The sequence below is a fragment of the Bos javanicus genome, chromosome 15 (genome assembly GCF_032452875.1).
Source record: "Bos javanicus breed banteng chromosome 15, ARS-OSU_banteng_1.0, whole genome shotgun sequence".
NCBI classification, from domain to species: Eukaryota; Metazoa; Chordata; class Mammalia; order Artiodactyla; family Bovidae; genus Bos; species Bos javanicus.
In genome coordinates this window covers 22,333,263-22,352,545 of record NC_083882.1, presented here as the reverse complement: position 1 = coordinate 22,352,545, position 19,283 = coordinate 22,333,263, and the positions used below count along the sequence as shown (strand labels likewise).

The 19,283-nt window shown below is 47.0% G+C and overlaps 1 protein-coding gene across 9 annotated transcripts in view; it reads right to left on the bottom strand.

Moving 5' to 3' along the window:
- The window catches only part of DIXDC1 (DIX domain containing 1), a 79,106-nt gene that overhangs the window by 27,572 nt on the left and 32,251 nt on the right, over positions 1 to 19,283 (bottom strand). For 5 of the 9 annotated variants that reach the window (XM_061440276.1, XM_061440277.1, XM_061440275.1 and 2 more), the window contains 5 exons: positions 14,041 to 14,166; positions 11,362 to 11,593; positions 10,507 to 10,614; positions 4,565 to 4,677; positions 2,787 to 2,935 (listed from right to left, as the gene is read on the bottom strand). In XM_061440276.1, coding sequence (XP_061296260.1) covers positions 2,787 to 2,935; positions 4,565 to 4,677; positions 10,507 to 10,614; positions 11,362 to 11,593; positions 14,041 to 14,166 — 728 coding nt within the window. Of the gene's footprint in view, positions 1 to 2,786; positions 2,936 to 4,564; positions 4,678 to 7,775; positions 8,233 to 10,506; positions 10,615 to 11,361; positions 11,594 to 14,040; positions 14,167 to 19,283 lie in introns of those variants that run through there. The other 4 variants (XM_061440279.1, XM_061440278.1, XM_061440280.1 and 1 more) reach the window with 3 other exon arrangements.

Sequence of the window (19,283 nt, the reverse complement as noted above, 5' to 3'; positions counted from 1 at the left end):
ACAACCACAAAGGCAGAAAGAAATTTAACTCCTGTCAGATGACAGAGTCTAGAGCTGGGCGGAGTAAGCTTGTCCCAAAATGAAACCACAACTGGGCTTCCTCTGGAAATCTGCCTGATAACTGTGGATCTTTAGATTCTGCCAATTGCTCATCATAGATCTGTCTGGATCGCCTTGTGTCTGGCCCATGCTTGACGCCTCTTTCATCTCTCTGGATGTACCTGAATCCTCTGCTCCAAGGCTCCTTAGCCCCAGAAAAAATTCTAAAAATAAACTTAATTTTAAGAAGTGACATTGTTGAACCAGAGCTGGCTGTTCAAACTGAATTTTACCAGCTGGAAAGTGAACTAAATGCAGTGCAGAATTATCCTGGCTTAGAAAAGTTTATTATAAGGAATTATTTGGAATACATTTATGTATGTATGTATATATGTATGTAGGCATTGGCTGCATTAGAGCAGCTTGCAGGATGTTAGATCCCCAAACAGGGGTCAAATCCAAGCCCACAGCAGTGAAAGTGCTGAGTCTTAACCACTGGACTGCCAGAAATGTGGGGGTATTTGATTCTTGTTTGACTTAGCAATTCTGCATTTTTGCTCCCTAAGGCAACCTGGATAGAACAAGAAGAAAAACATATTTGCAGAGAGGTGTCCTTATTCAAGTCTTCACACTTGGCTTTGTTTTTTGGTGGGGCGGGGTGGGCAGATTTATTCTGAGGCTAATGAAGCTCAAACCTCAGGGCCCCTCCCAGGCCTGCTCCTCCTAGGGTTCTATATCTAACATCGTAGTCATAATCTGTAATCTTATTCTTAAAGAAGGCCCCCCAAGTGGTACACTTTAGAACCCAGAAAACTTGGATCTACCCCTGCAGGTAGGTATTAGGAGACCTATGGGCTCAATGAAAGATTTAAAAATCTATAGCCACTTTGTATACAATTTTTTTCTCAATCCAGTCCGAAGAGATACAGAGATTCTTATTTCAGTAAATATAACATAAATTGTATCACAAATGTTGGTATATAAAAACATTTTACAATCCAGACACTATCAAGTCTACCAAGTACTAATTAATAAAACAATTTTAGTCAGTCTACTGGATGTGGTTCTCCCATGGAGTTGTGGCAAGAGGTGTAGACAAGTATAAGAAAGCAAAAGGAGCTGAGGAGAGTGACACTGCAGAAGTCCTGACTCTAAGAGCAAAGCGTTCACAGACTCTAATGAGGTACGCTAACCAGTCAGCAATCCCGGACGTGGCTCAGCATGCAACGGGTTCATCCCCGAAAGAGTTAAGGAGCCCAGTGGATGCTGTGAGCCCCATTGTATTCTGTAATGGGACTGAATTCTCATTGTGATCATGTGGCTGTGAATTAAAACTCCTCTGTTTGTGGGGAATATTAGGATGCTGACTTTCTGCCTGTTGATTCTCTTTTTTTTCTGTCTAATCTGCCATGGGATTTCTCCCAGACTGAAAAATGCAAACCAAACTGAAAACCAAACTGATGGATATCTATGTTCGTACAATGAAATGATCCTGAGAAAAACCTGGTTGAATGTAATCCCAAAATTCTTCATGCTTTAATCCTTCCTATTAAAAGCACACACACACAAATCCATTGCATTAATTAAACCATTCCTTACTGGACTAACGAGAAGAGAACTAAAAGGCAGACATTTAAAAATACAGAGCAAATGGGAAAAGCGCAACAACTCTCCCTGGGAATGTTTGGGCAGTAAACATTCCTCAACGCCTCTCTGGGCTCCTGGGGCAGACAGTGTGTAAATTGTTTTACCACTGCACCAACCCCCCGTTTTCTTTAGGACCCCTTTGTGTCCCCACCCTGTTGCTGGCTGGTTGGGAGCACGCCCTCCACCGCCTGCCGCCTGCCAGAGCCACTCACATAATGTGGGCTTTGTTTATGTGTCCATAAATATTTGACAATTCAGAAGCAGTGCAGTTCCCAGCACAAACAGAAAGGAATATTCCTGGGCAATTTCAGGGTCATCAGAACACTATAAGGCCTCCCCCAAACAGGGCCACATACACAAAGGTGGAGGACTGAGGGGGTCATTCAGGCTAGGAACTAAGTCAAGTGGGTCAGTTGGCCTCTGGGGGAGGCTTGCTGGCACAGAAGGTGTAGGAAATACTGAAGGGCTCAGTTGCCCTTCTGTCTGATCACTGTACCTTGGCGTCCACTTACGAACACACCAAGGGTGAGCTAAATCCCTTAGCTAGACTCAGGTGGAGACCTGTGTCATTACTGGCACTTACAGCCCTCCTCATGGTGAATTCCTCGCAGAAAATCTTGATTCTTCACAATTCCATTCTTTGGGGGAAGCTGCCATTGCAGGTCTGTGGCTGCAAATAGGGGAGAAACCCACCCACAAAGCAGAGAGCCAGGGTGGAGGTTTGGTAGGGGAGGGTGGATACGGCTCCCAGGCAGAACTCCTAACAGCTGTGCTGTCAACAAGCGTCCAGGAGGCCCGTTTAAGCGAACTCACATGTAAGGGATTTTTCTGCTCTTCGCATTCTACCCTCTCCATCTAAACTCAGCTCTGACCTCACAGAAAACCGAATCACTTTATTTTCAACTGATCCTACTGAGTTAATAAACAATTGGTGCGGGAATTCCCTGGCAGTCCGGGGGTTAAGTGATCCAGGTTCAATCCCTGGTCTGGAAACTAAGATCCCACAAGCCTCACAGCATGGTCAAAAAACAAACCAAAAAAAAAAAAAAAAAAAACCAGCAACTGGTGCACCAAAGACAAACGACAAGGGAAAGAGCTACCTGTAATCCTGATATCATTTTCTTGGCTTCCTCCATTTCTTTTTCCAAATTTTCTTGTTGTTCCAACAGCTGCTCTTCCCATGAAGTCTCCAGGTAGGTCCGGGGGCTGCCTGGTCTCCAGTCCCGGGGTAATGGAGAGTCTGTCTCTTCTACGAGATGGGAGGAGGGAGTACAGCTCATGGTGAAGAAAACTGAGTTCGGGAGCAAGCCCTCGCCGACCTCGGCGTTCACAGGGCTGGGTCACCTGCCTTCCGCACCTGCCTCACTGCGCAGGCTGGACTCTCCACCAGGTGGGGGTGTGGGACAGGAGGAACTGGCCACTGACTCCACTAACCCCAGGCTCCGGGGAGCAAAGCTGAACTTGGTTGAGGCAGTCCACCCTCTTCAGAACCTTAAGGATTCCCTCCCGGGGAACCCTGGTAGGGGACAAGTTTTACTCTTTATCTAGAACTGGCTCTCCCAGGGCTCGGTCCCTCAAGCGACAAAGAGAGGAGCTGTCAGATGCAATGAAAAGGAGCTTCAGAGGGGAGACCTCAACTCATATTCCTTTGACCATTTTGGGAGGACGGAACCCCTTTCACATATAACATTGTGTGAGTCACAAAAACAGGAAGCAGACCAGTATAAGCAAACTCTGTACCTCCCTCTCCCCGGTTTTATTTCCCTGTCTTTACAGTCTCTTTTTCTGATTTCATTGGTAAGAATGAATATTATAATAAGCCTAATCCCTCTGGGTTGTTGTCTGATTTCACGAGGCAACTGTGTGTGGGACCCGTAGTGCCCGGCCCAGAGCAAGCACTCTGTAAAGACCTCCCTCTCCCTCCCCAGGGTCCCCGGACTTTCTGACTCAGTAACATAACTAACTTTCTGGGTACTGATGCTAGGGCTAGATGGGGTGTGAAATAAGGAAGAATTTAATTCCAGTTTTCCTTCAGAGGACTTTGGTTTCATTATCTCTCTTCCAGGCAAATAAAACTCTTAAGTCATGCACTTTGCTTCTTCCTTGCTTTCCTCTGTGTTTATCTAAGAAAAAGGAGACTGAGACAGAGGAAGGAGAAGTCTAAACAATGTAGCCTTTACACAAAACAGGATGCAGACCTGCTCTCTGCTGTATATTCTTAGACACCTCCGCTCTGTATATTCCTGGCCCCAATATAAGTTACAGAAGTACTGAAATTACTTGCACAACACAGAAATGATAAAAACTTTTTACTTGAGCAGGCTTCTGACAGTTCCAAAGTCATCTCCTAACTTCACAGGTGGTCAGCTGTCTACACTGCCGCAGGACATCTGACAGTTTGGCCAACGGAAGTGACAATTTGTGAGAGGATACTACATTCTCTCGGAGAAGGCAATGGCACCCCACTCCAGTACTTTTGCCTAGAAAATCCCATGGATGGAGGAGCCTGGTAGGCTGCAGTCCATGGGGTTGCTAGAGTCGGACACAACTGAGCGACTTCACTTTTACTTTTCACTTTCATGAATTGGAGAAGGAAATGGCAATCCACTCCAGTGTTCTTGCCTGGAGAATCCCAGGGACGGGGAAGCCTGGTGGGCTGCCGTCTATGGGGTCGCACAGAGTTGGACACTACTGAAGTGACTTAGCAGCAGCACTACATTCTCTGGCTCCAAAGCATTAGAGCTCTCTAGAATGGACCCTGCATGCACAGACTATGTGTGGAGAAGGCCAGGGAGCTGATAGTAGACAGTCAGGACCCCCAAACTCTTTGCTGAGGGCTGTTCCTTGAGCCACCCCAGGCAGGCCAAGAAGATAGTACCTGTTCTGTTCTCTACTCCTTCGGAGGGAATAATCACGAAATCTGCCCTCTCCTCCGACTGGGTTATAACAGATTCGCTCTTTGCACTGTGGATAGGACTGGGGGAAGTCAGGCTGTGACCGAAGGAAAAAGAAGAGAGAAACAATTATTGCAAACAGTTGTTTAGAAGCCAACTTTCCTAATTTATTCCAGAGATGGGTTCTTATTCATCTAACTCCTACTGCCTAACACGGTGCCTGGCCCACAATAAGAAGAAATACTTATTGAATGAATGGTGAACTTGTTAAATGAATGAAATGAATGCTGAATGACCCATCCCCAGAAGCTTCCACAACAAAGTTTCCTTTAAGTCTAATTCACTAAGAGATTTATCAAACTGGTGGATAATGTAGCATTTTAAAGAACTCCACTCTTGTTTGGTTTGGCTTTTTGTTTTTGTCTTTCACTTACCACCACCACCACCTCCTGCATCATGATCCCTGGGCCCAAGTTCAGAGACTGATGGACTATATGCATTTTAGTAGCTTTGGGAGCTGGAAGGAAAATATTTTTCTAATAACATTGATCTATCACACACACGTGCAATACCAGCAGAGTAATCATGGCAGATCTGCTCTGGGCTGCTCCCAAAGGCAGAGACAAGGTGAAGGGTGCCTCAACGGGGAAAAACTGCGGAGTGTGGACAGTGCCAGGCTGAGCAAAGGGTAGTGATATATCAACAACGCTAGGATATGGTACAGAAAAGGGTGTAATATCTCAAAAGGGGACAAGACCTGCTAGGGGACAATAAAGGTTTACTTGATTTACTGCCAAGAGTTATTCATATCTCTGCCACACTAATTTTTACATTGTCAGAGGGCTTCCCTGGTGGTCTAGTGGTTGGGAGTCCACCTGCCAATGCAGGGGACAGGGTTTGATCCCCATTTGCGGAAGATTCCACATGCTCTGGAGCAACTAAGCCTGCGCGCCACACCTACTGAGCCTGTCCTCTAGGTTCCAGGAGCCGCAACTGCTGAGTCCATGTGCTGCAACTCCTGAAGCCCGAGCACCCTAGAGACAGTGCTCTGCAACAAGAGAAGCCACCACAATGAGAAACCCAAGCACCGCAACTAAAGAGGAGCTCCCACCCGCCGCAACCAGAGAAAGCCTGAGCAGCATCGCAGACCCAGCACGACAAAACAACAAATAAATCAATCTTTTTTTTTTTAAACTGTCATCAGAAATCTTGCAACAATTCTTAAATTCTAGTATAACTACTAGCTTTGGAAGGAACGGTTTGCATTTGGGAAGAAGCAGAATTTTAAATCTCCAGAAGCAAATCTAGAGGATATGATGGAATGTGAGGCTGACACTGCCATCTGAAGAGCCCTCTTTCTTTGCACCCACCTTGAGAACATCAGCACCAAAACAATCTCAGGGGTTGTGGGGTCTGCAGGCCCAGCCCCCTCTCAGGAATTCTTTCCAAATCCATCACCCAGACAACAGTGAAAGTGTCTTGGATTCACTGACCCACTTAATGTGCCCCTGAAGTCTCCCAGGCTAATCCTCACAGCCACGATCAGGAGTTAACATTTCATCTTCCTAGAAACCACGAAAAACAAGAGCCAAGCACAGTGGAGGCAGCCAGTGATTTCAAAAAGCTCTGAAGCAGCCTGACGACTAGTGTCTCAACCTCCTCAGTGTCCCGGGTTTTGGGCTTTGGTGGGAATGACCTCAACCAGTAATACACTCTCATCCTTATCAGAAACATATGGGAAAAAAGTTGTCTTTTGCTCCTGCAAATTAAAAAAAGTGTCACTTAACAATATCTATAAATTTACAACCCAAACAGGCAGACAGGTGGAGAAAGGCAAGAAGTGCTATTTAGAAAAGGAAATTGCTCCAGGGAACTCTCTTATCCATCTCTCACCACTTAGGCAATCTGACTTCCAGGTCAACATGAATTAGCTGCTGGAAAAGCACCAGTCTAGGGGTACCATTCACAAGAAGAATAGATTTATGCTCTTCAGGCCTCAGCATTCACCTTCTTATAGAAATGGGGATCCGAGTGCAGAAAGAGGCCTGCACCCCAGCTGCTCCTCTTTGAGAAATGGTAAGACCACACTTTCCCAGCTGACAAGGCGCTGTGGCTGACGGGTGCCCCTGCCTGCATCCGGCTGGACCACAGTGGATATGTGTGAGACGAAGGGGGTGGGGGGTGGGAGGAGTGGTGTGAACCTAGGATGCGGGGAAAACTGCTTTCCTGAGAGCAGAGACGCATGCTCAGCTAGATCAGCCCAGCGGCTCCCTCCTAAGTGAGCCGTCTCCCATATAAGGGCAGAAGGAGGCGGATGTCTGCATACCCAGCCCCACTGGGGGAGTGGCAGAGCAGCCAAAGAAAACAACATTTCTCTTTCTTGAATTGGGGCTGCCAGTATGTGAGCCACAGAGAGATAAAACCCTGAAACTAAACGCCTGGGTCTAAAAGATAAAAGAAATCTGAGGAAGAAAAATCCTGAGGCACATGTGAGAGCATGATGCCTTCCCCAAGGAAGAACCTCATGCAGGAGGATGGTACACTAACGTTATTTTAATGCTAATTAATTACATGGCTTGGGATCTCCCTGATGAGCTTAAAAAACTGTTTTATAAACAAGTAACCCCCCACTTGCCATTATAATCCTGTCAAGACAGGGAACAACTGATTACAAACCAGGTCTCACTGATACATTCCTAATTCCCACAGGTCTAACATCTCTCCAATCTTAACTTGTCAGACAAGCAGTCTCCCAGAAAAGATATCTCCAATTAAAAGTCCAATCAATTTTTTAAATGGGTACGAGGCAATAAGAGTTCCGTTATGTCCTGAAGTGCTGGCTTCAGCAGAGACCTGCTGCTGCTGCTGTTGGTGCTGCTAAGTCGCTTCAGTCGTGTCCGACTGTGCAACCCATAGACGGCAGCCCACCAGGCTCCCTCGTCCCTGGGATTCTCCAGGCAGAGACCAGACGCGCGGTCAAAAGCCACTCCTTCTCCCATGCTCGTTGCAGCTTCTTAAATAAACCCACTGTATTTTACAGTGCTCATCTCAGGCCCTCAAGCAGGCTGTTCTCCCCAGTACAGCGCCCCCACCGATCCCCCGTCTGTCTCTGGCCAACAGCATCCTCCAGTCCTGGCCCTGCTCCCACCCAAGCCCCCCACACACACCTCCAAAGCCAAAGTGGCTTCAGCTCACCATTTGACCTGCGTCCCGCCCATGGTCCCCCTCGTGGCTCCGGCTTCAGCAAGTCGGCTTCCCTGGGTGTAGCGGGAGGCTGAGAGTCACAGCGCTCCCCGATTCGGGCATGTCTCCCCGCGCTGGGGGCCCCCGAAGAACGACTCCCCCTGGCAGGCCAACTACGAGAGCCGATCGCCCCAGTCCCGGCAGAGAGCAAGGAGGGCAGAGAGGCAAGCGTCTCGGCCCCAGGCACGGAGATGCTCCGGGTTCCGGGGCGCGCCGTCCCGGCAGCTTAGACACTGCAGCGGCCCGGCCTCGGCGGAAACCGCCTCCCCTCGCAGGCTGCCGGCCCCCGGCAGCCGCATCCGTGGTCCCCGCGGCCGCGCGGCTCCGGGAGTGCCCCCGGGCGCAGGCATCTCAACCCATCTCCGCGCCCCGGGAGAAAAGCCCTGCCCGCGGCTCCGGCCGAGCGGTCGAGTGCCCGGGCGGGCGGCGGTCCCCGCTCCGCGCCGCCTCCCGGTCCCGCCCTCCCGCGCCCTCCTCCCCCCCGCTCTCCGAGCTGTCACACGCGGCCGGGCAGCGCCGGGATCCGTCCGACCCGGCGAGCGCTCGGCGGGCCGGCCGAGCCCCCGGGGCAAAGCGGGGCGGGGCTGCGGGGCCCGGAGGCGGCCCCGCGCAAGGCGGTGGAGGCGTCGCGGGGTCGGCAGAAGCCCGGGAGGGCTGCGTGGTCCCCTCCTTCGGAGGAGCCCGGGACTGGCGGCCGTGCCTTCTCTCCTCTGACCCCTGCTTTCCCGGGCACCGAGGTCGGGGTGGGTCTAACTCGGCTTCTCGCGGGAGGGGGTTCCCCCGGAAACCCGCTGAACGCTGGTCTCCACACCACCGTCCCCCCGCCCCTCCCGCCAACCTTCCCCTCGGGCGTTTCATATGTTCTTTTTTTTTCCCAACTAAGGAGCCTTTTGCTTGGATCCTGAGAGGCTGGCCCGAGGTTTATGGGTCTGAGAAGCAACAGGCGAGCAGTCCGGCAGGGCTTTGCCAGGATGTCTGTCAAGGAGCAGGGGGAGGGGACCAGACTTAAGGGGCTATCTTCTGAACCACTCTTCTTTCCCGAGTCACATCCCGGGGGTCTCCTGGCCTTCACCGATCACTGAGACATTAGGTGGGCTTCCCCCTGCGTGCGGGTTGCGGGGAGGAGCAGGGCAGAATGTCCCAGAGCCTTCTGGATGCCAACTGAGCATCCCAAAGAGGTGAGTGAGAAGGTGGCCGAGAAGAAAATGACCGAATCAGGAAGAGAAAGAGGAAAGCCATCTGTTCTCTGAACGCTCTCCTAGAAAACGGTCACTGCCAGCCCGATTTCCAGCAGCCCCGAATTTACACTGTCTCATACCCTGCCCCCAGTCTTGAGTCCTGCCAGACAGGAAGGAAGCAGGTGCTCTCAGGAAAAAAATCCGGACTTTTTTTTTTTTTTTTTTTCTCTAACTCTGCCAAGCGCTATCAGTCACAGGAAAGTTAAAGGCCTGTAGCCATACAGGAAGCAATAGATCTCATTGTACAACAGAATATCTTTTGATTCTGTACCAAGTGATAGTCCAAGCAGAAGCAAGGAAAAACTGGTTTAGATTCTCACTAAAGGCACATCTACTGCTTAATGGACACAAGGCTCCCTTCTGGGGTGATGCAAATCTCTCTGAACCGGATAGAGGTGATGGGTTGCACAGTATTAATGAAGGTGCTACATACCACTGAATCATACACTTTAAAATGATTAATGGTTAATTTAATGTTGTGTGAATTTTGAAAATAAAAAATCTATTAAATGTGAAAATTAAAAATCAAGCAAGGTTACCAGTATATTAAAATGATGGAAAGAATTCTATTTAATTTCCAAGCAAATTAGAAAATGGCCCATCAAATTAAGACGGAATTTTATGAAGAAAAGAAATAGGAGGAAGAAAACAAAGACATGGAAAATACATACATGTCAGACAAAGAACAATTAGGTTTAACTGGAACAGACTAATCTGTGTTGATGAGAGAAAACGTCATAAGAGCTTAAATTAAATATGATTCTGCAATGAAATTAGTAAATAAGATGACAACATCTGGGAATGTGTTTACAGGAGCATGATTTACGTAAGCCAGGAAAATAGTCTTTCTCTGCCACCATACTTGGCATTGATCAGGCTTTTATTAGCACACTGTGTCCTGTTTTGGTCTCTGCAATTGGCTCTAAGGGATATAGACAGCCTTTCAGCTACAGTCACTCACATCGCTAGCCCATGCAAATGTGTACTAATCTGCCACAATTCCCAGCCCTACAAATGAAAACTGGAAACATTCTTAAAGCACTAAGGCAACTCTGCTCATTTCCTCTTGCTATGAGCTTTATACAACCTTCTCAGGCACAAAGGCAGTGCAATGGAACTGGCTCTCATAAACACTGGCAGCTGATAAATAAATATCAAAAAGATCCAGCTGGGCGCTGACAGGTCTCAGTCATGCCCCCACATGGACACAGCTAAGCCCTAGCACTGGTATGTGGGAAATTCACAAGCATCTCACTCTGCCCTCTTGCCAGCACAAAACCACAAGGCCGTGCTGAGGGTTACCCCTTGTGAGCCACACATAAACTGAGGGAAGAAGAGAGACTTTGGTGCCTTATTGCCTGTTGCGTGGGTACCTGAAGCTGCCAACCCTGAGAACCTCCATGAATTGAGGACTGTAGCGATGAAGAATCTGAGGCCACGGTTACCTGGAGCAGCTGGACTCAGACGGGGACCTTTGCTGTCCTTCATACTGCTGCACCAGGGCTCGCACGCTCCAGCATGGATTCTCAATCTCCTCATCCATGCTGCTGTTCCTAAAGTCGGAGGGCACCAATAAAGGAGAGGGTGTCAGTCCTTCGGGCCCACCCACTAACTACTGACAGATGCCACTCTGGACTGCTGAGGGTAAAAAGACGGACGAGGCAAAGCCCCTGCCTTAAAGACATTTGAAACCTGGCAAGGAAGGTAGAGAAATCAATAATTTCACCAACACCTCAGAGTCGTGCTCCCTCTCTGACACACAACCCATGAAGCATCTCCAGCCATGACTCTCTGGGACACCCAACCTTCCGGATACACACCAGGGAGAAACTCAGGGGTGAATCAGGATGGTGGTCCCACATACCTCCTAGTGCAGAAAACACACTGTACCAAAGGAATATGTTTAAAACTCTGGGCACCAGAGAAAAGAATTACATATATGATTCCTTTACATTCTGCTAAAGTCAAAATGTGCACGTGCGTGCTGAGTCACTTAAGTCGTGCCCAATTTCTTCGTGATCCCAAGAACTGCAGTCCGCCAGGCTCCTCTGTCCATGGGATCCTCCAGGTAAGAATACTGGAGTGGGTTGCCATGCACTTCTCCAAAAGCCAAAATAAACATGCCTAAAAGAAAGGTTGTTTTTTTTTTCTCTTTTGGAGCACCCTCTCCAACCTCCACTCCATCCGCTTTTCTGCAATGTGGGCTGTTTAGGTGATATTTCTATCTACCGCACCATTATCATTTAAGGGAAGAAATATAAGCGCAGGTCGAATTCCCATCCCCAGATTTCCATCCTTACCTCTGTCGGTATCGAAAGACATCCCGCCCAGACCGCGACATGTCATGACACACATCGGCCAGAGCAGCAGCTGCTCCCTGGGCCACAGCAGTGGCACAGTGAGGCTGGTGAGTCTGCAGGGGGGCTCCGGCATCCCGTCCTTGGCTCACTGTCCTGCCGGAGCCAGGTTTGAAATGAGCTGCCAAGGCCAGGACCAGCCTCATGATAGACTTCAGGTTGCCTTCCACGATATCTGAAGATAAGAACAGACCAAGAGGTCCTAAGAGGGAAGCAGAGTGCTGAGGACGAACTCGGTTCCTATGCATCTGCTAGGGAACAGGAAAGCAAGGCAGTCAAGCTCTCTGTCCTCACAAAGCTGAGTTCAATAGGGAGATCGAAGATTTAAAGCAATGACAATACAGTGTAATAACATAAAGTGAAGTCGCTCAGTTGTGTCCGACTAGTTGTGACCCCACGAGAGGCTCCTCTGTTCATGGGATTTTCCAGGCAAGAATACTGGAGTGGGTTGCCATTTCCTTCATACAATAGGAAAAGTACAAGATTCTTTGGGAACTCAGAGGAGAAGCATCTGTCTAGTTTAGAGGGCTCAGGGAAGGATTCCCAGACAAGGTGAGTTCTAAACTGAGGCTTGACCGACCAATAGAGGTTCATCAGATGAGTAAAGAGAAGGAAAAATGTATTCCAAGAAGAGGGAACAGCAGGCATGAAGGTCTAGATGCCATCCAGTATGGGAGCCACTAGCCACATGCAGCTGTTGAGCACTTAAAAGGCAGCAGTGTGGTCTTAACCGAAATGTGCCATGAGTGTATTTAGCACACACACACAAACTGAATGAAAAATCTTGTGAGATTTAGTATAAAAAAACAGAATGCAAAATATCTCACTGATAGTTTTTCACATTGATTATATGTTGAGCTGATAATATTCTGGATATGCATGCGTGCGTGCTAAGTCACTTCAGTCGTATCCAACTCTTTGAGACCCCATGGGCTGTAGCCCGCCAGGTTCCTCTGTCCATGGGGCTTCTCCAGGTAAGAATACTGGAGTGGGACTGCCATTTCCTTCTCCAGGGGATCTTCCTAACCAAGGGATCAAACCTGGGTCTCCTGCATTGCAGGTGGATTCTTTACCAATTGAGCCACCATTTTGGATACATGGGTTAAATAAATGAGGGAAGCCCTCATTTTGGATACATGGGTTAAATAAAATATATTATTAAAATTAATTCCACTGATTTCTTTTTTGTAATGTGGCTATTTAGACACATTCAAATCATGAATGTGACTTACTTTATATTTCTATGGCACACCCTGGAAGAGGAACAGAAAGCAGTTTAGCGTAGCCAGAGTTCAGAGTTTAGGGGGAGAGGGGGAAAGACGAGAGGGATGAAGTGGAGGTCAGGTCAGAAAGGGCATAGTAAGCCAGAGAAAGGACCCTGGATTTTATCCTATGGGCCCCCAGGTGCAGAGGAATGGGGCATAAGCATATCGTACTCTTAGAAAGATCATTCTGGCTGCAGTGTGGAGAGCAGACGGGAGGGGGACAGAAATGGATGCAGTGGGACTAATTAGGAAGCAGTTGCACTTCTCCAGGTAAAAGACAATGATGTCCTGAACGACTGTTCCCTCAAAATAGCCGACTTTAATGGGCCAGATCCCCAAGCCCACTCCTCACGGGGCCTGGATCAGAGAAATATCTGACATTCTAAATTTTGTCCTAGAAAAAAAAAAAAGAGAGAGAGAGAGAGAAAGGCAGACAGAAAATAACATGATGGGTCTGGTTAATATCAGAAAATAGACAAAACTGTATTTTTTTCAGCTTCACAGCCTTGTAAATACGCAAGGTTTCCAAAAGGATTGATGGATCCCTGCTACAGGACATTCTCAATGGTCAGTAACTGCCCTGCCTGAATGAGCCCAATACAGAGAACACTAACAACACGGAAAGGAGGGCTCCCCCCTACCTCCATTCTCATCAGAGCCACAGGCAATCAGGCCCAGAAACTGAGGCTGAAACAAACCAGACTATAATCAGTTCCAGAATCAGAGTGAGAGGACCAAAGCCTGTGCCTTCTGAGGACAGCTACATCCTTTCTCCCCTGCAGCCTGGGCTCAAACTGCAGTGAGAGCTGTCCTTCATCTGGCCATGTGGCTCCAGGAGAGTGCATGTGTAGAGGTGAAAGAGCCTTTTGATCCTGCCTGGAGATGTCCTGTGATGTTCAAAAAAAACTGCTATCAAATATTTTCCTTCTGGAAAACTGGATAGAAAAAAGTAGGCTATTATGATCTGAGATAATAACTGGCATGAAACACTAGGAACACACAAAAATATCATCTATCTTCATGTTTGATATCTTAAACAAGATGTTCTAAAATTAATATCCTAACGTTGTCATTTCTTTTCTGTTAATTTTCCTACACACGCTCGAGCAAAACTTTATTCAGTTAAAATGAAGAGCTTCTACCTTCACCCCGGTCTCCAAAGCACCTGGATTTTGATAATCATTCCATCCCAAGAGGATGACTTTCCTTATTCGGAAAAAGATGTGAGGTCATCAGCCTAATCCCACTCCAGTCTACTCCGAGCCCTCAGCTACGCTGTGGATGGTTCTTCTGAAGGTGGCAATCCCCAGGTAAAGATGAGTGTACTCAGCCACCACGGACAGAAGGAAGCACTGACCTTTAGCTGAAGTCTGGTGCATACGAATCTTTTTGGAGGCTACAAACTGTAACACTTTTTCCACATTATTCTTCATCTCTTGTTGGTTACTGGGACTCAGCTGTACCCCACTCAGCTTTTCTCCTGCTGTTAGAAGAGAGAAAATACATGAAGTTATGGGGAGGAGTACTATCACAGGTTCATAGCAGCCAGACACAGAGAGAATATTTGCTGTAAACACGAAGATTATCTATAAATATGTAAGGGAGTTAGGCCTTCGTGTTTGTAATCTGGATGGGAAATAGGAAAATGAAAGCATTCTGGAGGGGCTTCGAATTTTCACAATTCCCTGGGGCCTGTGAAGTTACTCTGTGTACATTTATTCATTCAACGAATATTCACTGAGCACCCACTGTGTGCCAGGTAATGTTTGAGGCACCAGAGAAAGAGCAGTGACCAAGACATTGTCTGTCTGTCCTTCCATCGTAGAGTTTATATCTGCAGGGATGAGAGATGGCCAAGATAACAGATAAATGTTTGACATAATTTCAAGTAGTGGTAAGTGCTGGGCTGTGCTAGTCACATCCGACGCTTGGCATCCCCAAGGACTGGGGTCCACCAGGCTCCTCTGTCCACGGGATTTCCCAGGCAATAATACTGGAGAGGGGGGTACCATTACCTACTCCCGTGGATCTTCCCCACCCAGGGATTGAACCCGGGTCTCTTGCGTCTCCTGTGCTGGCCTGCAGATTCTTTACAACTAGCACCACCTGGGAAGCCCAGTGATGAATACTATGAGGAAAAACAAAGACGAGTAATCATGGTCTTTCTGATAACACGTTTGGGGGGAGACTTGAATAAAATCAGAGAGGAGAAGATTTGCAGAGGTAGCATTCCAGGCTGAGGAACCTTAAGTACCAAGGCCAAGGCGGGAACGAGATCAGCTTATCTGAGAAACAGCAACAAGACCCTATGGCTGGAGTGGAGACAGCAAGGAGTCCAGTTCTAAGACAGGTAGGCAGGCAAGCAAGGCCAGGTCATGTGGGGCTTTGGGAACTAGAGCAAAGATCTTGAATTTTATTCTATATGTAATGGGCAGAAAATGCAGGCTTGGAGGTAAGGGAGTTCAGTTTAGTTCAGTTCAGTCGTTCAGTTGTGTCCGACTCTTTGTGACCCCATGGACTGCAGCACGCCAGGCCTCCCTGTGCATCACCAACTCCCAGAGCTTGCCCAAACTCATGTCCATCGAGCCAGGGATGCCATCCAACCATCTCATCCTCTGTCGTCCCCTTCTCCTCCCGCCTTCAATATTTCCCAGCATCAGGGTCTTTTCCAATGAGTCAGTTCTTCACATCAGGTGGCCAAAGTACTGGAGTTTCAGCTTCAACATCAGTCCTTCCAATATATATTCAAGACTGATTTCCTTTACGACTGACTGGTTTGATCTCCTTGCAGTCCAAGGGACTCTCAAGAGTATTCTCCAACACCTCAGTTCAAAGGCATCAATTCTTCAGCGTTCAGCTTTCTTTATAGTCCAAATCTCACATCCATACATGACTACTGGAAAAACCATAGCCTTGAACTAGACAGACCTTTGTTGGCAGAGTAATGTCTCTGCTTTTTAATATGCTGTCTAGGTTGGTCATAGCTTTTCTTCCAAGGAGCAAGCATCTTTTAATTTCATGGCTGCAATCACCATCTGCAGTGATTTTGGAGTCCAAGAAAATAAAGTCTGTCACTGTCTCCATTGTTTCTCCATCTATTTGCCATGGAGTGATGGGACCAGATGCCATGATCTTAGTTTTTTGAATGTTGAGTTTTAAGCCAGCCTTTTCACTCTTCTCTTTCACTTTCATCAAGTCTCTTTAATTCCTCTTCACTTTCTGCCATAAGGGTGGTGTTATTTGCATATCTGAGGTTATTGATATTTCTCCCGGCAATCCTGATTCCAGCTTGTGCTTCATCCAGCCCAGTATTTCACATGATGTACTCTGCATATAAGTTAAATAAGCCAGGCAATGATATACAGCCTTGACGTACTCCTTTCCCGATTTGGAACCAGTCTGCTGTTCCATGTCTGGTTCTAACTGTTGCTTCTTGACCTACAGATTTCCCAGGAGGCAGGTAAGGTGGTCTGGTATTCCCATCTCTTGAAGAATTTTCCACAGTTTGTTGTGATCTACACAGTCAAAGGGTTTGGCATACTCAATAAAGCAGAAGTAGATGTTTTTCCGGAATTCTCTTGCTTTTTATATGATCCAACGTATGTTGGCAATTTGATCTCTGGTTCCTCTGTCTTTTCTAAATCCAGCTTGAACATCTGGAAGTTCACAGTTCACATACTATTGGCGCCTGGCTTGAATAATTTTGAGCATTACTTTGCTAGCATGTGAGATGAGTTACCTGACCTGCTTAATGCTTTTAAAAGTTGACTTCATGTGGACATAGATTCTCTAAAGGGGAAACAGGGAAATCTGTTAGAAAGGAAATGAAAATAGTCAAGTGAGAGATAATGATGGTTTGGGAAGAAGCTGAGAGGTGAAAACTGAGATACCAGGTATATTTTTAATATAAAGCAAACAGCACATGTGAAGGACTGAATATGATAGATGAGAAAAAGAGAATAATTAAAGACAACTTCTAAGTGTTCTGCTTCAACAGCTGAGGGAATGGTACTGTGATGTGTTAGTCAGATGAAGGATCTCAGAGGACAGAGGGATCAGTGGCGTGAAGGAAACGTTCTGATTAGGACACGTGAAGTGAGAGTTGCATTTTAGACATCCAAGCAGAGAAGTTGAATAGGCAGCTGATATTCACATCTAGAACTCAAGGAAAAGCTTAGGGCTAAAGAGTCAAACTTGGGAAGAGACCACTTAGGGATAGAGAATATACAAAAGAACTAAGGTTTGAACCTCTAAGGAGAACTTCCAACATTTAGAGGTCAGGAGGGCTTCCCAGGTGGTACAGTTGGTAAAGAATTCACCTGCCATTGCAGAAGACGGAAGAGACACGGGTTCGATCCCTGGGTTGGGAAGATCCTCTAGAGTAGCAAGTGGCTACCCATTTCAGTATTCTTGCCTGGAAAATTCCATGGACAGAGGAGACTGGAGGGCTACAGTCGATGGGATCACAAAGAGACACGACTAAGCACGCGCGCACACACACACACACACACACATACACACACACACACACACACACACACATTGAGGAGAAAGCCAGCACAGCAAACAGGAAAGGCCAGTGAGGAAGGAGGAAAACTTCAAGCCCACAGGATCCTGGAGACCGAGGGAAGATGTTTGGAGGAGGAGGGAGTGATCCACCGTGTCAAGTTCTGCTAAGTTGAATAAAATGAGGACTGAGCCCTGGCCACGGGATTTGACAGAGCAGAGTCGTGACCTCAAGGAGAACAGTTTCAGGGGCATAGTAGTAGGGTCAAAAGCTCAGTGAGGGCCAGCTCAAGAAAGAACGCAATCTCAAGTAGTGAATTCAGAGAGATTTTCTCTATAGCCAAGTTGCAACAGAATGCAGCATTTAAGAACCTGGGTTTTGAAAAACAAGAATACACATTCATATTGCCTGTACGCTGCTGCTGCTGCTGCTAAGTCGCTTCAGTCGTGTCCGACTCTGTGTGACCCCATAGACAGCAGCCCACCAGGCTCCGCCGTTCCTGGGATTCTCCAGGCAAGAACACTGGAGTAGGTGTTGCCTGTATATACACCATTAAATATCTCTGGAAAGAATAGCCAGAAACTGCTAACACTGGCTGCCTCCAGAAAGAACAAATTACTGGCAAGGGGACAGATGGAGGAAATGGCTTTTGATTTTCTATCTTCTTGTGCTGTCTGGATTTTCTAACTGATTATATTTCCAGGATAATCTGTTCAAATGTGTGAAAAATTAAAAGTTGAAAATTAGCTTTGGAATTAAAGTAAATCCAGGTTTGTACCTCTGCTTTACCCCTATTCTTATGTGACCTTGCAAAGGTGCTTAAGGGCTTCCTTGGTGGCTCAGACAGTAAAGAATCTGCCTGCAGTGCAGGAGACCTGGGTTCTGGGTAGGGAAGATTCCCTGGAGAAGGGAAAGGCTGCCCACTCCAGTATTCTTGCCTGGAAAATTCCACGGACAGACCTTTCTAAATCTCAAAAAATAAGTAAAATACTTAAATGCTATCCATTATCATAAATCAATCAAAGTAGCGTGTTTAGCAATGCTTGATATATATGTACACACACATATATGTGTGTATATATATATACAGTGCTCCTGGAAATGGGGGTAATATTATGTTTCTCAAACGTTGATGATAAAGTGAAATTAAATGAGACAGTGTTCAATACACAGTAGCTGCTATTACTATTATCATGGTTATTATCACTATAAGTGAATAATGAATATATGAACTGTCTGAATGAGGTATTTCTGGACAGGCTGCCTGATGCAAGCCTGCCTTCTTACATATCACTCAAACCCACATCCCTCAAATATGTCAATGAATGTTTGAGTACCTGTTATGTGTCTGGCACTTGGTTAAGGACTGTGGAAACAGGGGGAAAAAAATTATACTGTACCTGCTCTTAAAGAGCTCAATCTATACTGGAGAGGTAGATAATAAACAACCATCATTTGGTGAGATAAATAATAAGAGATGTGGACAAATGCTGTGGAAATAAGGTTATGATACCTCCCTGATTGCTCAGAGGTTAAAGCGTCTGCCTGCAATGTGGGAGACCTGGGTTCGATCCCTGGGTTGGGAAGATCCTCTGGAGAAGGAAATGGCAACCCAATCCAGTATTCTTGCCTGAAGAATCCCATGGACTGAAGAGCCTGGTGGGCTACAGTCCACGGGGTCACAAAGAGTCGGACACAATTGAGTGACTTCACTTTCACTTTCACTTTCAATAAGAATGACAGGCAACAATTCTGGGGCTTCAAGAAAACAAGGTCTTCTTATCTTAGTCGGGTCCTTTTGTTGGTAACGCACCTTCTTTTTGCCTGGCTGCCACTTCCCTTTCCAGCCTCAGTGTAGACATCAGATCTTCTGGCAAGCCATCCTACAATCCCTAACAGTGGGTTGCGTGCCCGCCCTCTGCTCTTATCTGTGCTTGCCCCATCACAGTACTAAGTACATTACTGGAAGTGACTTCGCTCTCCAGTCTTTCCAACTAGATTGGGAGACTCTTGAGAGCTGTGACCATGCTCCTCATCACACTCCCAAAGTTTAATGTAGCTGAATGGCAACCCACTCCAGTATTCTTGCCTGG